The 20,946-nt window shown below is 44.5% G+C and overlaps 2 protein-coding genes across 3 annotated transcripts; both read left to right on the forward strand.

Moving 5' to 3' along the window:
* Positions 1–2,820: 2,820 nt before the first annotated feature.
* LOC124702629 (3beta-hydroxysteroid-dehydrogenase/decarboxylase-like) lies at positions 2,821–9,159 on the forward strand. Of its 2 annotated transcripts, XR_007002558.1 has the most exons (13): positions 2,821–3,185; positions 4,565–4,654; positions 4,764–4,897; positions 4,985–5,155; positions 5,408–5,530; positions 5,595–5,674; positions 7,405–7,603; positions 7,735–7,831; positions 7,912–8,086; positions 8,240–8,396; positions 8,522–8,588; positions 8,685–8,895; positions 8,927–9,159. XR_007002558.1 is itself a non-coding variant. In XM_047234794.1 (12 exons), exons 1-12 carry the CDS (start codon positions 2,945–2,947, stop codon positions 8,819–8,821), a joined length of 1,671 nt encoding a protein of 556 aa, XP_047090750.1. In that variant the 5' UTR covers positions 2,822–2,944; the 3' UTR covers positions 8,822–9,159. The 2 variants fall into 2 exon arrangements, 1 of the variants encoding a protein (XP_047090750.1); XM_047234794.1 differs by having other exon boundaries at positions 2,822–3,185; positions 8,685–9,159.
* Positions 9,160–13,312: 4,153 nt separating this feature from the next.
* On the forward strand, positions 13,313–20,946 carry LOC124702630 (ubiquinone biosynthesis protein COQ9, mitochondrial-like). The gene is made up of 6 exons (XM_047234795.1): positions 13,313–13,645; positions 13,741–13,848; positions 19,392–19,559; positions 19,645–19,816; positions 20,373–20,446; positions 20,538–20,946. The coding sequence occupies exons 1-6, from the start codon at positions 13,313–13,315 to the stop codon at positions 20,619–20,621; spliced, it is 939 nt and encodes a 312-aa protein (XP_047090751.1). The 3' UTR covers positions 20,622–20,946.

Consider the following 20,946-nt stretch of genomic DNA (forward strand, 5'->3'; position numbering starts at 1 on the left):
TTGATGCTGAGTGAGGCCGGTATCCTTTGGTGGGTTCGCACCATAACGAACACTTGTAGATGGTTATGGTGTTTCTCATGGTTGAGATGCCATCGTTTGGTTCAGATTGGTGCTCATCTACCAGTGCAAACGGGATTGTGATGTGTTCGATTACTCTAGGGCTGTTTAGGTTGCAGGGTAGGCCTTTTATTTTTAGCTGAACTGTCTGGTTAACGGTGCATTGTACTGCACCGAAGTTCCATGGGAAGAGTCACAGTCAGAGGATATCTATATTTATCAGTTGGCTGAAGTGGAGACCTAGTACAGTGTATAGTAGGTTGATTGTTCATGTTGGTCAAAGTAGAGGAGATATTGTCTTGGTTTCAATAGTTTCGCGCGTGCGCGAATGTGTATGTGTTTTTCGATGTGCACGGTGATATCGGCAAGGGTCGGAAAGTAATATTCACCATCGTTGATGAAAACAAAGGCGGAAGAGTATTTACGAACCTGTACTACTATTGAACTGAAAAGAGCAGCTGCCTCCTATATATATAAGTAAAGATCACGCAAGCAGTATTTCTCGAGAATTTTCAGTTCACAGTAAAGATCACGCAAGTAGTATAAGTGATGATAAAAAATTTCTATGAGTCGTTAGTGTTACCTACTTGTCAAATCTTGACGGCTCGTATTATAGATGATGCTAGAGGGGCAACTTTTAATAACTGTGGATGTGGTGTATGATAGACTAACTTTATTTTCTTAGTGCTAGAGTTTATTGTGAAAAATGTTATGTCGTGGTATATATCTGGTATTCATCGTCGATGGCTTCTGAATATTTGTTTGATGAGTTGTACAGTGGCTGGCTTGAAAAGTAACTGCAGAGAAATGTAGTAAATCGAGTTATCATTTTTTTAGGATCGAGATGTATCAAAAATAAAAGGAACGAAGGATGGCTAGATGGGCTGCTTTAAAATTTTAAGTCTACAATTTGTTTTGTGTGAAAAGGTATAGGCACAATGTTATCTGGCCTTTTTGGGTGCTGGATCGATTTGCTGGTAACATTGGCGGGCTAGGTAGATGGGCTTTGCTAGCGGATTTGATCCATATGTGATTTATCAATTTTACAGCCATTTGTTTTTCTTCTAAAACTGCCAGTGACACGGTAAAGAAAGGATAGAGCAGGTGTCACCACCGACCAAAGCAGCGAATGGCGGGCTGTAGAGAGGAGGGGGAGCTGATCACATCTGTTGTCGCCTAGTACAACGATGGAGCTTTGCCGCAGGCTAGGATCCAGTCGGTCGGTGTCGCCGATCAGGCCAAGCTCCCGAGGCGAACGCTCGCCGACCGTGAGGAACTGGCGGAGGCAGCTACCAGCGCAGGCACATGGTGGCCGTCGGCCACGCCGCGTTGACTCCACATGACACTGAATCCAAGGATTGGATGCGAGCTGGTCTATCAGTGCATGGTATGTCGTTCTTCCTTGTTTATCTGAAAAATATCCAACTGAAATGAGAGGAGAGGGGTGGTCGGCTGCTGCTTTGAGGGAAAGATAAGGGAGAGATCGAGAGAGATTCTGGAGAACAGAGGTTCCTAGCCCCGGAGACTACGACCTCTCGACATAGCCGCGACAACAGCCAAGCTTGAGGCTTATGCGGACCTACGCATCTGTTGGTGCCGCCGCGCGAGCAGCCGCACCTGCTCCGCTTGCTGGCCATCGCTGTTGTGCATTGCGCTCTTGATTGCTGTGTTCGGCCAAACTGAGCATATAATTTTTTCCAATCGCTGAAGTACAGTCTGTTACCCTGAATGGTGTGCTCATCTTTGTGTACATTTAAGGTCAGGAAATTGGTGGTCAATTCGAACGAATTCTGCTGCAGTTCACACCTGCTTTTGCTCCTGTAAGATATCTTCCTTCTCTTGACCCACTGTTGTTGGTGATTCAGAATTACAAACTATGGAAAGTGATATACATACCCTGAGAGCGTCGGATGGTTTTATAAAGGTCAGCTGGATTAAAAAAAACCTTGTAGTTTTCCTGATTATGAGAAGTAATGGCCAGCCAGTGCATAGCTTTTGAGCCATTGTTGATGGCTCTGACATGTGCATATATCATGTTATCAGGCAACGAAAAGATGCAGAGAAGTTACTAAATTTTAGTCTTGCCCTGAATTCATGTATTCTCAAGTTTCATCTAGAGCCGAGGATCGATCATCTAACACACACATAACGACAAACTCTCATTTACAAAGTAATTCCCTTGCACCTCTTTTTATTGCGTGTCTTGATTATAGTCTTCGGCTCTTGGCCTTCAAATTGTCCTTCGCACCATAAATGTGTGCTCCAGTGTTATACATTGAAGGCTCTTGGATTTGCAATGCCTTCATTTGATAATGTCTCCCTCATCCTTGCTCCTAATAGTAGCTTGAATGAAAAAAAATAACAATGAAGCATAAAAGAGTAGATCAAAATAATCAAAGATTATAGGATATAAGGATGAACTGAGGCTAGGGTTACGGGTCGATCGACTTTGGGCAAAATTTGGGTTATGCTGATGGTTTTGAATCAACTTTTTTTTCTTTCACTCTGCATGGCCATTTGTGCTAGTCTAGAATAAAAGTTTCTCTCTGACGTCTAGTGAAGTACTGTATGCTGTAATTTGGAGCAGAAGCTTTGTAGTATCATGGGAAGCAATGCTCAATTTTATTACTGGTTCGCTTGATTAACCGAAGTTTGTCTTCAGTGGCACGTTGTTTTTGGTCAACGAGTCAAATATACCCGTTCCACTGTCGAAAGTCGAAACAGGCCAAACGGACAGCACGGCGTAAACGCCACAGATCGGATCGCAGGCCACCCACGAGATAGAAATACTCCAATTTCACACACAGCGTGGGCAGAGACCACAGTGTTCGTGCCTCCATAACCGCCTCGAATCTGACGACGGCGACGGCGACGGCGGCAGGGAGAGATGGATGCGGCTGGAGGCGGCGGGAGATGGTGTGTGGTCACCGGGGGCCGCGGCTTCGCGGCGAGGCACCTGGTGCTGATGCTGCTCCGCTCCGGCCAGTGGCGCGTGCGCGTGGCCGACCTGCCCCACGCCATCTCCCTCGATCGGGATGAGGAGGAGGGGATCCTGGGCGCCGCCCTCCGCGAAGGCCAAGCCGTTTACGCCTCCGCCGACCTCCGCGACAAGGCCCAGGTTGCCAAAGGTGCGTGATCCACCATTTGCTCCCTGGATTGTTAGGCTGGGCGGGAGTTGACGATAATGTTGCCCCTCATTCCGTGATCCGTGTGGATCTGAAACTCGTAGGACTCGTAGGAGCCAGTGATCCGCGGTGTACCTACCAGTCACATGATCTACGCTGTGATTGAGCTGGTTTGCCCTTTTGCGTTAGTTTGTTCTAGTTTAGGTTGACAGAGTTAATTTTGCCAAGACCTATATTATTTGAATATTAAGCTTCTACAGATTGGTAGATGTAATCTGTATCTCCTAGTTACTGCACACTCTGTTAATGTTGTGGCACCGTCAGACCAGAAATCCTGTGGTGTCAACTTTAGTGAATGAACTCTACTAAATTCTGTTTATTATTATGTAGTTATTATCAACAGTTAAGTACTAGTGATTGACAAAAAGAGTATGGGATCGTGCATAGAGTAGTCACTGCATCTATGCGTATCACCGTGGTGTGAGGTCCGCTTAGTTGCATGACAATTTGCGTGCTTAATTTTGGCCCCAGGTCTTTCTCCTTGGTTAATCCCATGAAGCTTTTTGGTCATTTGTTGGGGTCATGCATGTTTTGAGCCGGAAATGGGGAACGGTGGTGTGACCCCTGAACCGGCAGCCTCCGCAGTCTGCACATCAGCACGTTATCCTGGCTCCTTACCCAGACGTGGTTGTGCGGCGCGGCGGCCGGACGGCCAGCTGCACTCTCCCAATGACGCATTGGGGGGCTGGCGGCCTGCAGCTGGGTCAATCGACTGGGGGTGACCCAGGATTTCGATGCAGATGACAAGTAATAGGAGGATTTTTAGGAATGACTAAGGAGTTATTTGTTGCCTTGTCCAGCGGTGAAAGAGTTTAGCCGGATGTTTTGATGTTTCCCTCTATGCTCCGTATACATCTTGGATAGGGAAAGATTTGGTTGAAAAATTTCTCGACCCCATATCGTTCCTGAGTCATCATCCCGGAATTGTTTGGGTCGCGTCCCTGCTATCGATTGGTCGATCCAGAGATGTATACCCCTGCCGTTCCTTACTGCTGGAAAGTGGCGATCCTGGATCCTTGTCCCCGTTTATCGTTCCCATTGTCCCGAGAACATGTTTACTATGTTTTGGACATAGAAGTAGGGGTACAAAACCAGGGAATCAGGAATCATGTGACTTAGCAGTTCGCCCTGTTAAATTACAGTTGTCTTGGCTTGGCAACTCTCCAGTTTGGTCCTAAAACATAAAGCTAAAACTAGTATTGCCATGCTGGTACATGTCGCTTTTGTTTCCTATATAGCAGGGTGTTATGGGCATTTCTCATTACTTTATCCATGCCTAATGCCTTTGTTTCTTGCCCCCATTGTGTTTTTCTTGTGTGCAGCTTTTGAGGGGGCCGAAGTAGTTTTTCATATGGCTGCTCCAGATTCATCCATTAACAACTTTCATCTTCATTATTCAGTTAATGTTGAAGGTTTGTAATGCAAACTTGTATACTGGGCTTTGGTTACTAATTATGAGATGACACTGATTTACTTATGGGATGACACCAAGTCGATTGCTTATTGTTCTTATATTCACAGGAACAAAGAATGTCATTGATGCGTGTATCCGTTGCAAGGTGAAGAGGCTTATCTACACTAGCTCACCAAGTGTAGTTTTTGATGGAGTTCATGGAATTTTCAATGCAGACGAATCAATGCCGTACCCAGATAAGGTATGTCTCATCTGGATTACATCCTTTTTTATTTGCCATTGGTCCATACTTATATACAACTCCTGACTATATGTTCTCTTACTCCAGTTTAATGATTCGTATTCAGAAACAAAGGCAGATGCAGAAAAATTAGTGATGAGAGCTAATGGTAGGGATGGGCTTCTTACTTGTTGTATACGCCCAAGTAGCATTTTTGGGCCTGGCGATAAGCTACTGGTCCCTTCTCTGGTTGCTGCTGCAAGGGCAGGCAAGTCCAAAGTAAGAACTGCTACATGTGTGTGTAAATCTGTAAACTTGCTTGTGCTAAAGTTGTAATTCTTATGTCAGTCTCAATGTTTATCTTCAAATATTTATATTCATAGTTAATTCCCATAAAGATAAATTTGGGATGCCTCTTTTCTGTATTATTAGAAATGCAATTACGCAAATCATGTCACTGTATCAGACAAAGTAAATGCTGTAAGCTACTGAATTGGCTTCTCAATTATTTGCTGAAATCTTCATTTGCAGTACATAATTGGCGATGGGGACAACTACTATGATTTCACCTATGTCGAGAACGTGGCATATGGTCATGTTTGTGCAGATAAAACTCTATCATCTGAAGATGGTGCAAAGAGAGCTGCTGGAAAAGTAAGGCCAATGCCTAACATTTTACTTTTAAGATTCCATGTCATGATTTATGATCTTTTTCCAGACATACTTCATAACAAATGCGGAGCCCATAAAATTCTGGGAGTTCATGTCATTGATTCTAGAAGGTCTTGGATATCAAAGGTATCCACTTCAGTAAATTTTTAAAAATCAACTTTATGTAAATACACATTATGTGAAAATTGAACACTTGCAGTTTCTTTAAACAATGTTTGCTGAAATTCTCATGCAGATTGATGATGAATTTGAGATACATTTTGAAGTTGATTAATTGATAACCTTAGAGCACACCAATTTAAAATTCTATGCTTTATCTTGAGTTTCCTATAGATTATTACCTTTCCATATGGACAGCGCTGAGGATCCTCCGGAGGATCCGAACTCCCGAACCTCCGGATCCAGCGGTTGACACGTGTCATCGGGACCACCCACATACACCGGCAGCATCACTGTCGAGTCTCCTGCAGCAGCGATGGCAGAAGAAAAATCCCTAGTATCGCTTGGAACTCAGCCTAGAAACTCAACCACCCCTCACCTCCCCTCGCCTGCAGCAGTGATGAAGCGCCAGTGCCCTTGTCGTTGATTTCCCTACTCCGGCTTGAAGCACCGCCGTCCCGCTCCCACCACCGAGCTATTCCATGGCAGCATCAGCTTTCCCACACATGCCATACAAAATCGGTGTCGCTCGTTGCCGAAGAGAAGCACCGCCGCCGCTGCTTGGAGCTCCTCCGCTAGGCAATTGCAGCACCGCTGCCCCCAGCAAGCTACGGCAGCGCTGACGCCCGCTGCTTGTAGCTCCGCCGGCAGGGAATTGGAGCTCTGCCGACAGACGGTTGCAGCTCCGCCGCCCGCTACTTGGAGCTCCTCTTCCAAGCAATTGCAGCACTGCTGCCGCCCGGCAGGCGATTGGAGTGCCGCTGCTCGCTGCTTGTAGCTCCGCCGACAGACGATTGCAGCACCTCCACCACTGGATGCAGCTCCGCCGGCAGAGGATAGCAGCTCCGCCGCCCTCTGGTTGCAGCTCCGCCGACAGGAGATTGCAGCTCCGCCGGACGGCGATTGCAGCTCCTCCGCCCGCTGGTTGCAGCTTCACCGGACGGCGATTGCAGCTCCGCCGCCTGCTGGTTGCAGCTCCGCCGAACTTGCATCTCTGCCTACCGGCGCTTGCAGCACCACCACTCGCTACTCGTAGCTCCGTAGCAGCGACGACCGCGGTTGGGAGCACCGTCCCTCACCGTAACACCGTCGACCATGGCGGCTGTAACAGAGGCACTTGGCCACACATGCTCGTGGGTGGAGTTTATCCGGATTTTCCATCCCTCACTAAAGATGACGACGACGAGGTGCTCGCCCACACCAAGCACCATCGCCGGTGGAGGACACAGAGGGTGCGCGGATCACAGAGGTGGCGGCGGAAAAAAGCGGCGGTAGTTTGGCTCGGAGGAGCAGCTGGGAAAAGAAATTGTTTTTGAGGATAAGTGCGTAAGAGAAATGTGTGGTTGTGGTGGGATGCTCATGGGTGGGTGGGGCCCAACCCACCGCTGTCTCCACATTCGGTGCAGCGCGCGATGGAAACCGGAGGCTAGATGCGACGCAGCCTCCGGAGGATTAAAAGCATTTTCCTTTCCATATCATAGGTTTTTCTGTTAAGAGATGTTGCAAGGTTGTGAGATCTTAAATCGCCTCTGCACAGTCTTACGGTTCCAGGACCCTAGATGTGCTGTACCAATTTGATTCTAAATCTGAAGTGATACCTCTACACCTATGTAAAACATTTAAAGATTCAGGATCTTTTATACCTTTTTGCGTGACTAAGTAACCAGCATCCTAATGCACCTAGGACTTTGTTGCAGGCCTTCAATAAAAATTCCTGTCTCTGTTATGATGCCAGTAGCTCATGTGGTAGAATGGACTTATAAGACGTTCTGTAAGTATGGAATGAAGGTTCCTCAGCTGACACCATCAAGGATCCGGCTCCTCTCATGCAACCGGACATTCAGTTGCTCAAGAGCGAAAGATCAGCTTGGCTATGAACCCATTGTGTCAGTCAAGGTGTTTACTGCGTCCTGTAGTTTTACTAATGAGCTTGCTTGACTCGATGTGTTTTCGTGTGGGATGTTTGAACATCGATTTCAGCTCATTTCCTACTATAAGCAATTAATATATTTGTTTAAAAATTTCAGGATGGTCTGAAGAGAACAATAGAGTCGTATTCCCATCTACAAGCTCAGAGTCAAAGAAGTATATCAAAGGCTTCAATATTTCTTGGGAATGGAAATCGTATGACTCAACCTCCCTTAACCCCCACCCCCTCCCTACCCGTCCTGGTCTCAATAATTATTTTTTCTATCTATTTTCAGTTGCAAAAACGCTTCTTTGGGAAGATACGAAGCAAACAATGACAGTGCTACTACTCTTGGCTGTTATTTACTACCAGTTATTTACATGTGGTTACACCATAATGACAGCAATGGCAAAACTTTTCTCACTTACAGCGCTGTTCTTGTTCATTCATGGCATGCTGCCCGCAAATGTGTACGTTCCTCTTTTAGCCTGCTACCTTTGGTCAATCAATATACCTGCTACCAAATACAGTTAAACACCATTTGGGTCTTTTATTCATCTCTTAGCATTTCCTCGAGTGTTTTCCATGTACTAGATTGTGATTTGGTATAACATTTATTGCAGATTTGGACACAAGATTGAGAAACTTGAGCCCTCAAACTTTCACATCTCACAGATGGAGGCTCATCAGATTGCTTGTTCAGTCAGCTCATCATGGAACTCATCAGTTGGAGTGCTAAAATCTCTTTGTAGAGGAAATGACTGGCCACTGTTTTTCAAGGCATGATATGCTCCGATGATTTGCGTTAAACGCTTTACACTACTTGAAGAGTTGATGTTGTGCTAAGTACTGGCACTTCGGATAGGTTTTGTGCTAGTGCCTAACTTAGTTTTTTTTTCCGTCAGGCGGTATTCTTCCTACTGGTTGTTAGCATCCTTAGTTCCATGTCTTCGCAGGCTGCATTTAAAATCGGTAATGAAAATTTTTGCGCTTCCCTTTCTAAATTCCAGCGAGGTGTGCATCATCCGCATGACTACTGATGACATGAAATTTACATGGCAACAATAGGTATTGCTCTGATTTTCATAGGCTTCAAAGCATATGAGAAATGGGAGGACACCATTGACGGCCTGGTGGGTGATGCTTGTTCATTCATTCTGCAGTTTAGTCCTACCCAGAAATCTTCAAGGCAGAAACAAACATAGACAAGGAGCATGTGATTGAATAGCATTTTTTTTAGTGTTATTAACTTTTATTGTTCAGGTATTGTTGTTTCTTTTATCTCTGAACTAGTCTTCCTATGTCATCTATAGCATACCCTAACTTGCTTGGGACAAAGGGCTTTGTTGTTGTTGTCTTTGTTTGTCATTTTATTGTTACAGACTCGTCATTCAAGTCCCAGATGAAAGTTTGTAGACACTTTCCTGACGGTAGTGGATGTAATATATGGAGCTGTCCATTTTTAAATTTTCTTAAGGTGTTTCTCCCATTGTATTGTCGGCCAAATAGATGTCTATTGAAATAAGGTTTTTATCCCATTATACCTCTGCTATTAGTTGCATTTTCTGGATGGTTGTTGGAACTTGGCTCTCAAAATTTTGGACACGTGGAAACCATGTACTCCATAGTAGAAAGCTGAAATTTCTGAAATTTGCTGTAAATGTGGTCGAACCAGTGACTGAAATTTTCCAAATGTGGTATTGATGCATTGGAGAGCTCAGTTCTTAAAACTGGAATCAGATTGGTGGGAGTTCATGCAACGTTTTCTGAAACATATTGTGTTATGATCACGTAAAGAAGATATATATTGCGGAAGTCATGGAGACCGGAGGTGAAATGATCCTAGTTAGGAGGCTAATCCTAACTAATATACCAACAATTGTGTGACTCGAATTTTTAAACGGGTACATGGGTACATATATAGATCCTACGATATGATTGGACAAAGGATCGATCTAGAATGTATTTACAGAGGCCACACTCAGTTAAATTTTAGACAGCTACATGGGTGCCCAACCGTTCTACCTGATAAGTATTATATTTTGCATTTACATAGCAATTGGTACTTTTTTTTTTTATCTCATAGCCATAACCCTAATGGGTTTAAGTAGCCATTGCCATTCCTCATTAGACTCCAACCAACAATTAAGCTAAACATAATCCATACGAAATTATGTGGGAAAGAGATAGTGCTTTGCCTGAGGTGATAAAAAACGCCTGGGTAGATGTTGGATCCAAGTCTGACTTGGGTGAGGTTGAGGAAGCAATGAAGCAAGTAATGAAAATTCTGCACAAATGGAGAGGACGAAAATTTGGTAATATAACTCGAGAATTGTCTCGGTTACGAAGGAAGATGGAAAACCTGATGGCTAATGATGCACCGCGGGTGGAAATCAGAGAAACTATGGATACTATGAATGAGTTGGAAATGCTATGGCTCCAACGGTCTCGCATTGCATGGCTGAAAGAAGGTGATCGAAACACGTGCTTTTTTAATAATAAGGTGGTGTGGAGAGCAAAAAATAGGATTAAGTTTCTCTAGGACCGGGATGGTGTCATCAAAGATACTCCTAACGGTATGGAGCGTATGACTCGGTCGTATTTCCAGTCGGTCTACACAAGAGACCCTACCCTGGATGCATCCCCACTAGTCAATCTGTTTGCGGGAAACATTACGGCTGAAACCAATGATCACTTGTGTCAGGTCTTTATAGTGGAGGAAATATCTGACACATTGTTCAAATTGGACCACTAAAAGCCCCTGGGTCTGATGGATTCCCCGCACGTTTTTTTCAGCGGAATTGGGACGTACTCAAGGATGAGATTGTACAAGCGGTACTACTTTTCTTCGAGACAGGGAGCATGCCGCCTGGAGTAAATGATACACCTATAGTTTTAATCCCAAAAGTTGACAATCCAGTTGATCTAAAGGATTTTCGACCGATTAGTTTGTGCAATGTTGTTTACAAAATCATCCCAAGTGTTTAGTAAATAGATTGAGGCCTTTACTAGAAGGTATAGTATCATAGAATCAGAGTGCGTTTGTTCGAGGGCGGCTGATTACGGATAATGCTTTACTTGCATTTGAATGTTTGCACTATTTGGAGCATGGTATGACAACGGATAAGTCATATTATGCTTACAAATTGGATTTATCAAAGGCGTATGACAGAGTGGATTGGACTTTTCTGTAGGAAGTGATGCATAAAATAGGCTTTTCTCATCGGTGGGTGCATTGGATAATGGTGTGCGTGACCACGGTGAGGTACTCCGTAAAACTCAATGGAGCCTTATTGGAAGCATTTTCCCCTACGAGAGGTCTACGACAGGGTGATCCTCTATCCCCCTTCTTATTCCTTTTTGTTGTTGATGGACTATCTGTTTTGCTGCATTCAGAAGTAAGCATTGGTGGCATGTCACCAGTTAAAATATGTCGACGGGTTCCTGGAGTTTCCCACCTCCTATTTGCCGATGACACACTCCTATTCTTCAAGGCTGAGAGTGGATAGGCTTAGCGTGTTAAGCACGTTATTGAGAATTTGAGATGTATGCTTCTAGCACGGGTCAATTGATAAACCCTTCAAAATGCTCTGTACAATTTAGCAGTTTATGCCCTGAAGCTATGCAAGATTCTATCCGAGATATATTACAGATAAAGAGGGAAAATTTTGAGGATAAATATCTCGGGCTACCGACCCCAGAAGGAAGGATGACACGTGGTAAATTCCAAAATTTGCAAGCAAAGTTATGTAAGAGAATTCTCCTATGGGGGATCTGTCTCAAGGAGGAAAGGAAGTGATGATAAAGTCTGTTGCTCAAGCGGTAATGACATATATTATGGGTGTTTTCAAGCTCCCATTCTCGATTTGTGATGAACTTACCAAGATTATTCATGACTATTGGTGGGTGCAGACAGAGGCAAAAGGAAAACACACTGGATGATCTGGGAAAATATGGTGCGACCAAAATGTGATGGTGGAATCGGTTTTCGAGATATGCGCCTATATAATCAGGCGCTTCTCGCTAGACAGGCATGGAGGCTTATTCAGAAACCTGGCAATTTATGTGCCCGTGTGCTTAGGGCAAAATACTATCCTCAAGGCAATATCATTGACACGGTCTTCACCGGCAACCCTTCCTCAACTTGGACGGCCATAGCATATGTGCTGGAACTATTGAAGAAGGGTGTAGTATGACACATTGGGAATGGTAAAGCGGTCCGAATATGGAGGGACAACTGGCTGCCATGTGCATATAATCTCAAAGTAATTGGTGATCGTGAAAAATCAAGGCTAAACAGAGTTTCTACCCTGCTAGATGATAATGGTGCATGGAAGGAGCCCCCGAGAAAAACGCCATATTTTATGTCCGGAGTGCCTATAAGCTTGGCCTCTCGCTTGTCCATCGGGAGCGGGATAGTGAGGCGTTGAGTGTTGCACATGTTAGGAATAAACCTATTTGGAAAACTATTTAGAAGAGTAATGTACCGGATAAAATTCGAATTTTCATATGGAGAGCAGTCCACAACGCTCTTGCTACTGAAGTAAATAAACAGAGAAGACATATGTCAGTTTCTGGTATGTGCCTGTCTTGTGGGCTTGAACAAGATGATGTTTCCCACATGATTTTTCGGTGCACTCATGCAGTGCATCTTTGGCAAGCTATGCGTGAAGTATGGGATATGCCGAAAACTAATAATCTGATGGGGCAGCGTGAGAATTGGTTAGAGGAACCTACTCTCATTTGATGCTCCTATCTGTGACAAGTTATTGATGATCATCTAGAGAATTTGGTTTGTTCGGAATGAAATAACCCATGATAAACCAATGCCAACCATTGAGGGGTCTAGACACTTCTTGTGTAGCTACATGAAGTCGTTGATTAACGCCCAACACCACACCATCGAGGAAACCGTGAGGGGAAAGCAGCCGATATGTAATTCAGTATTGTCCGTTAGTACGAACACTTCACCTGTACAAGTTCCTAGTACTTGGACTAGACCCTCTGAAGGTTTTGTAAAACTGATGTGTCATTTGTGCAGCAGGATGGGACTGCTAATGCTGGCATGATCATTCGGCGGTAGGATGGATCCATCTTACTTTCATCATGTAGAGCGCTAAGACACTGCAGTTCAGCGCTGAAGGCGGAGCTATGTGCCTTTATGAAAGGAGTAGCTCTTGCAACTGAACGGTGTGAGGGGCAAATTTTGATTGAGACTGATAGTATTAAGGTTGTGAGGCTTGTTACAAGCTCAGAGCTAGATCTGTTGCTACCTGATCAAGGAAGCTAAAGGGCTGATTGCTTCTGATCGCATCGTTGGAATCAACAAAGTTTGGTAGATTAAACAATTGTACTCATGTATGGTTAGGGTCAGGGCCAGAAATCATTCTGGATTCTCTGTTGAGGAATTGTAACAGCATTCTTATTTGATTAATACAACCTCTTTACACGGAAAAAGAAGATTGTTTAGTCAAGCGGTGTGCACTTCCAATGTAAGCTCGTGCATAGGCACGTGTTGGACGATGCTAGCTGCATGACGTGGCATGCCAGGGACGGCATGAACCGCACGAGTTAAGTTGTTTCCGAAGCGGCGAAACGATCCGATCGGAGGGCCACCTATACTGCTATACACACCAGTTCCAGCACAGGCTCGCCATTTCGTCGAACACATCGCAGGCCGCACCCGCGCCGCCGCAATGGCCTCCTCCCTCGCGGCCCGCCGCCTGCTCTCCCGCGCCTTCGCCGCCCGGCGCGTCCTCCCCTGCGCCTCTCCGCTGCCTTCCTCCCCCTCCGCTCTCCGCCGGCTCGCCACCGACGCCTCGCCGCCACCGCCTCTCCCGCCTCCGCCTCTCGAGCCCACAGTCGATCCGCCCAAGTCGGAGGGCGCCTCCTCCTACCCCGGTGCCGGTGCCGGCGCTGGCGGGTCCTACCAGTCGGGACCGGGTGCTGCATCGGGGGGCCGCCGCCCGGGTGGCGCGGGGTACGAGGAGGAGCAGGAGAAGGTCCTCCGCGCGTCGCTGCTCCATGTGGTTGTGCCTCGAACTCCCTCCAAATCTGATTCCGTTTCAGGCCTTCGTACTGTTTTTTTAAAGATTTTTTGTGTAAATTTTTTTTTTTGCTTTAGCCGAGGATGGGATGGAGCGAGTCGGCCATGATCGCGGGGGCGAGGGACGTGGGCGTGTCGCCGGCCATTGTCGGTGCCTTCCAGAGGAAAGAGGCCGCGCTCGTTGAGGTACCTACCATCCCCCTTCGACTGCACACTTTCTGTTGTGATTTCCTGGCTTATGCTACTGTGGTGGCCAGTTTCATCTCAAGGAAATAATCTACACGAATCAGAGTTTGGAGGAATGTATGCTTTGTAGTTTACCCCAGAATTAATTGCTTGATTGCATATTATCTGAATTGGAAGCTAACTCGGCCAGTTTTATGTTTATTTTTATTGTGTGGTATGAATGTGTGATGTTTATTCTCAACTTTGTGATGTGTTTGGTGATTTCTATGCACCTTCAGTAACAATCACTGTTGAGCTCAAAAGAGCGTAATTATGTCAGAACTAGGATGCTGTGGCGTTGCTTTTTTATGTAACACATGCTTGCATAAGAAAGTCATGTGTACGAAGAGTTTAATCCTTTAGGTGGAAAATGTTAATGACTGATAAGACCATCATAGTTGGGGTAATTTACTGGAAGAAGTTCGATGCAAGTGCAAGTAATGTTACCAATGCTAGTATATGTGTATTTGTGTTATCTCACTATTTAGAGAAGGTGGGGAGGGAAGGGAGGGAGTTTGTTGGCTTCCTCCACCAGTGATCAGTCTAGTGTGTTGTCATTCGGTTAACCTGAGATCCTACAGCAGCAAAGACTGGGATCAAAGCTGGATGGTACCAAAAGAGTTTGTCCATTCTTCAGATTTAAATTCAATCTATCTTGGAGAACTGAAGAAATCAAGTCTTTGGGTTCTAGTGCGTGGAAAAAAATAGAGGGGCAGCTAAGGGCGCATGGAGAATCTGTCAAGCCAAAAGAAACTCACCAAAACATCTTTGATTCTGACCTGGGTGATTTGGATTAGGGTGTGTGTGTTTTCAGCTGTGAGTTTGGAAAGGTAGGATGGAGTATTTGAGGGGTTGTGTCCCTTAGAATCCAGGAAATCCCGGAGAAGCAGTTGGAATTTAGATTTTTTGTAAGCAAATTTAGAGGAAGGCATCTGTTTTGGCTTTGAAGATTTTTAATGCCTAAACCATCCTCTCCTCTCTGTGAGGCAGTGGCAATTAATATCACAACCATTCGCATTAATATTGCCACTTGCTGATTTGAGGATTGTAGATAAGGGGTGTTGAAATATATTGCTCACCTCTCCCAATTGCATCAACTTTTTGGGTTAACTGGTTAGGTTCATGCAATTCAATATGGTTTCAGAGCCAAGCTGTCGCGAGGTCAAGACGTGGCTAACACAGTACTAATAAAAATAGTTGCAGCCTACATCTATCCCTGAGGAACCTAGACGTGAGGGGGCGTTGAAATATATTTTGCTAGCTTTCCCTATGAACTTAAGCTTTTGGGTGAATAAGGTTATACAACCAAAATTGCTGCAAAGCGACATAAAGACATACCTTAAACTGTTGCTAGTACCTAGCTCTGGCAAAGGGACAGAAGGGAATGTGTGAGTGCTGTGTAAAGCACAAAAGGGGCACAACAACCACATTGATCGATCATACTCACGTCGATCATGGGGGAGAAGCTGGCACCGAAGCATTGAAGAGGGCCTTGATTTTGTCTTCAATGGCACCACATTGCACCCTGATGGTGCTGAGCTTCTTGACAGAAGCAGATGTGGCTGGTTGCTTATTCCGAAGGTCACTATTTGCTTTCGAATATATCTGAAATTTGTGGGTATCCCTTTTAGCATGACATCCGTAGTTTCAACAAACTGGCCAGTGTCTTTATCCTTGATGCCATGTGTACGTGAGGTCATTATGTTTGTGTTGTGTCGAACACATGTCAAATTTTCTCGGAATAGCATTTTGGTGGATCTAATTAAACTATTAGCTAACTATTTATCTGTTTTGTATGTCACCGGAATTATGCTTATCTACAACTTATGTGAGTGATGTCTAGTTTTTTGTTTGATTTCAATTGTTCATAATCTTTTGAAATGAGGGTATTTGTCAGGGTACAATACTAACAAATATGCATGAGAAAGTATCTGGTGGAAACCATACTATGGTGAACTTTCCGCGGGAACCATGTTCTTTGGAATGGTTTTGAGTTTAAACTTGAAATTTGACTGTTTATGTTTATAGAACTCTACCCTTCTAAAATACTGTAATTTTTTGTTGATTTTTTTTTGAAAATTTGGAGATTATTTTTACTTGTTTTACTGATTTCCACTGGATATTTTCTCAATGTTCGTAGAAAGGTTTACACCACATGCACTTAAAATAGTCAAAATGTTGGTATGTACTGAAACACTAGAATTATATGTCTTGAAATCAGTTGCTACTCTGAGGGATTGACATCTGCAGATAGACATTCTTCTTGTGATCAATGTAGACAAAAAGGAAGATCGTTATTAACTTTTGATCGTTCAGTCCAAAACTTCCGTTGCCTTATCCCTCGACAACTTTCCTGTTCAACCGACAAACAACAGAAAAATGAAAATATCCCTTCCTATGTTGTCTCATAGGCTCTTTACATACTACTGTCTCTGCCTCCAACTGTATATATTTACTCAACCTGTTGGGAAATTTGATTCATGCAAGATAACTACCACGCTGAAGATTGTTAGACGCCATGGGAGATTGGCTAGTTACACATAGGTTGAGAATAGTGAAAAACTTGGCAGAATAGATCGATTCTTCTTGCATGTTTAAACATAGATACTCTAGCCCTTGTCCTCTCCTAATACGATTGGACTTATTACCCATGTCAAACATATAATCAACTTCTGCTGCAATATGACCACCCTGGTCTTCTCGCCGGGTGGCCAACCAAATTGCCACCGCCTTGATGCGACGTACTACTAATCCACAACACCACCACCTGTATTTATTCCAAAATGAAATCCTTGATTTCATTATAGTTATTGTTTCCTTCAGAAACCCCTTGCTGTTTTCTTGTACTGGGCACACTTTTTCAATTGGAAACACTGATCACGCTTACTAGAGATTTGAACTAAAGATAACTGTTAGAAACTGAACTACTTTAGGGCAAATTTTTAAGTGACCCGCCATAGCCCTGCTATAGCCTTTTGAGAGGCCTCCCACTATAGCTAGGGTCTTCATAGGCTAAAAGGAGAATAGCCGCTAATAACCTGGCTAAGTAATTTTAGCCCCAGTTTAGCCCGGCAAAGTCAATTTAAACCCAATTTAACCCGGTTATGTGAACTTGTTGCTTACTGTGAACTTTTTGTGTCTCTGAACTTTTTGTTAGTATGTAACATGTGGACAAAAACTATGTCCTGAACTTGCTTTTGCTACATGCTAATTGCGTTTGTTGGTTATGTAATATTTGGACAGAACTATGGCCCTGTTTGTTTGGGCTTCTGCTTCTGCTTTTGCTGCTTTTGGGGTCCAAAAAGCAGCAGCCCAAACAAACAGCAAAATTTTGCAAAGCACTTGTGAGAAGCGCTGCCACAAAATACACTGCGAGGCGCGAAGCAGGTCGGAACCTGCTTCCCGAGCTGCGCCTGGCTTCCCGAATGGCAAATGACCGAGTTGTCCTCTACCCTTCGTATTATTTACCCCAAAACTGCCACCGCATATATGTGCTCCATAGCCTCCCAAATCAGACCCGGCCCGACACCCCCTCCCCATTTTTCCTTTCTCCCCGTTTCCGTCAATGGTGGGCTAGGGTTAGGGTTTCCCCGCCCCGCCCTCCGCCGCTGTTCCAGGCCAGCGCCGGCGCCATTCTCCGCGGCCGCCGTCCCTATCGTCCTGACGCGCTCCATTCCCGTCCTCTGCCCCGTCCCAGGAGGTCGTCTGCGAGCTCGCGCCCGTCCGTCGAGGCGCCGCCGTCCCTGTCCTCCTCCCGCTCGGGCCGTCCCTGTCCTCCTCCAGCTCGGGCCGTCCCCGTCCTTCTCAAGGTCACCGCTGTCCTAGGAGGTCGACCAAGCTCGACCCGTCCCCGTCCATGTCCCTGTAGGTCGGGGCGCCGGCGTCCTTGTCCTCGTCCAGCTCGTGCCGCCCTCGTCTCCTAGGCCAGGGAGGAGATGGGCTCCGACGGCGTGGCCCCTGGGGCGGCCGACTTCGAGCTGATGCTGCGCGCCTTCGGCGACCGCTGCCAGTTCGACGCCGCCGACGAGGTGTTCGACGAAATGCTCCTGCGTGGGCTCGTGCCGGGCGTGGCCTCGTGCCGGGTGTGGCCTCGTACAACGTGTACGTCGCCGCGCTGTGGAAAAACCTGATGTGCAAAACTGCTCAGCTTGGCCTCCTCGCACGCCCGTGTCTGGTCCTCACCGTCGCCGGCCAGCAGCTCCACGTCCGTATTCTGGAAATAGTACTAGCATGTTGACATGAGCTCTTTGCAATCTGAGTAATACTAGTATGTATGTATCTGGTATGCATCTGTATAAAATTTTCTAGCTCTTGGTTTAGTGCAAATTTTAGTTGTGATTGTTTGTGATATTTTGAATTAAGAAAGAACACAAACAGCGGTAAAACTCCGGCATGGCGCATGTGTGTTGCGGAAATTATCCAAGTTCTACACTCATAATCAGGGCAAGCCGATCTTGAATATATGTAATTATTTTAGGGCAAGCCGATGTTGATTCGTGCCAAATCAATATTATTTTAGGGCAAACCGATCTTGAATATATGTAATATTTTATATTTAATATGAACAAGTCTCGTAAAACAACAACCAGAATTAGAGTGTCAAATCAACATTTATACAACTACTTCAGCATTCAGGGGCATTTCAGAGATTACATCCCTCATCACAGCTACAGCAGCTATTAACAGCACTCCTCTCAAACATCAAATCTCTGCTTCTCACAGCTGCTTTTCCACAGCTCAACAGCTACAGCTGCTTCTCAAAAGCTGCAGCCCAAACAAACAGACCCTATGTCCTAAATTTCTGCTACTTTATGTTGTGAACTTGTAATACGTGGACAGAACTATGTCCAGAACTCCTGGTTATTCTTATCTCTTATGTGACTATAAATATGTTATGCATCTGTGAATTATTGATATATATACGAATATATGCTTCCCAAAATTTGATTTTTTTTTTCATTATTTAGCAAAACCGCTATAGCCCGGCCATAGCCTTTCGTAGCTGCTGGAATCGCTCTGGCTGGATGCAAGAGCTCGCTATTTTAAACTTTGCTTTAGGGTGTTGCATTGGTTTATCTAGTTTAAATAATACTCCCTCCATCCTACAATGTAAGACGTTTTGGCAAGCTAAAACAGCTTGCCAAAGCTTATTATAATGTTGGACGGAGAGAGTACATGATTTTGGAGGTTCTTGAGCTCTGTGAGAAACAATCAAACAACAGCATTGTCAGCATTGGTTGAAACTTCTCAATCCATTGGTGCATGAAACTCATCATTGCCACGTGCATACATTGAAACTTCTTTCTTTAACTTTGTCAGCGCATAAATTATGAAACTCAGGATCACTATCAGCATAGATTGGAACTTCATTTCACTTCATTGATGCATGAAATTTCTATTTGTTAACCGAACATATTAGACAGACTCTGGAACATGTCAAAGTTTTTTGTTTCTATGCTTCAGTTTTCCCACACTTATGAATTTCTTTTTGAGTGTGCACGTAGTTTTTCATGGATGACTGCCTTCAACAACTCATGGATCGCGTTGATGCTGGTGAGGGAGAGCAGTTGAAAACCTTGATACTCACTGAGAGACTAGCCAGGCTTATTCGTATGAGGCTTGAGATGCAGGCACCTTACATTTCAAAGTGGCCTCAAGCCCTGAGTATCCAGGTGGTGCATTGTCTTCTCTTTTTTCTCATGTCTTTGACTAAATTATGTGATAGCTATATGTCCAACTATATAATTTGTTTGGCAGTCCCAACCGGCAAACGTCTCCACAAGCTTGAAGCAGAGAGCGGTCCTTGTTGATGAGATTTGGCATGCTGCTGGAGATTCTGGATCAGATATTGATTGGTATGTGAAGCGTGCTGTGCTTGGTGGGATCTACTCAACCTCGGAGGTGTACATGCTAACAGATAATTCTCCAGGTTTGCATCTTTTCTAAGTCTGATACCATTCTGCACATATTTTTTTCTACTTTACAATTTGACACTATGACTAAGCCAACCTCAGCAAATTAGCAATCCTTGTAACCATGTATTATTGTGTATAATGAAACCAAAGTAACTTGAGTTTGAAAATCGAAATTTGTATTTGGAATTATTAACCTACACTCAACTTCTACTACTATGAGTTCTCGAATTTTCAATACCCTCATTTGAAAATCAAAATTTGTATTTGGAATATTTGTAAATATCTCTGATTCTTATTGACTTGTACACCTTGCTGTATCTTTTGCTTTGTTGTCATGTTTGATGTGTTAAGAGTAAGCAGTTACATTTGCCATTTATTTCTCGATCCTGAGAGTTATTCGACCTATATTACTTTAGGTGCACTAATATTATATAAATAAAAATTCGCAGAATTCACACTTTCCTTGCGCGACTGATTGGATTATGGAAAAATCAGACTCGACATTTTCTCTGCGCGACTGATTCTATTACAGATTCACTGATTATCTCCATTTCTGTTGACACATTGCAGAGTTTCGTGACACGTGGACTTTTGTGAATAGCCGCATCAAAGACGCTCTCAATCTCGAGAAATCTGTTAAGGAGGTAGCAAATCACAGTCCCTAAATCAAAATGTGTAAGCTATTCTAGATTTTCGCCACCCCGCCTTGTGATCTGAAAGAATGCTTGTCTACAGGCTGGATATCTAGCTGAAGCCATGAGAGCAGGCCTGGGTGTTGGCCCCATACAGGACATCCTGGGCAAGGTTTTCCAGAAATGAAGAAAGCGTGTGAACTTGTCTTTGCGGACTGCATTGAATAACTCCCATTCTCGACGTTTCCACCACCACTTTCTTATGTCACGTTGAAATTCTCTTAGTACATTGTATATAGCACTTTCTTATACAAATAAACGCTGTCAGGATAGACTTGCGCGCGTAATCAAGAAAGTGTTTAGTTGGTGACCGACCTGTATGAGTTGTCGATTAGTGACTGCTATGCGTTGTTAGATTAAAATATTTGTTCGCGAGTGTGAACCCCACAGACTCAATTAGCCCATGCGTGGCCTAGTTGCTGCAATCAAAACAAGACACTGGCGGTTTCGTA

The sequence above is a fragment of the Lolium rigidum genome, chromosome 3 (genome assembly GCF_022539505.1).
Source record: "Lolium rigidum isolate FL_2022 chromosome 3, APGP_CSIRO_Lrig_0.1, whole genome shotgun sequence".
Classification (NCBI taxonomy): Eukaryota; Viridiplantae; Streptophyta; class Magnoliopsida; order Poales; family Poaceae; genus Lolium; species Lolium rigidum.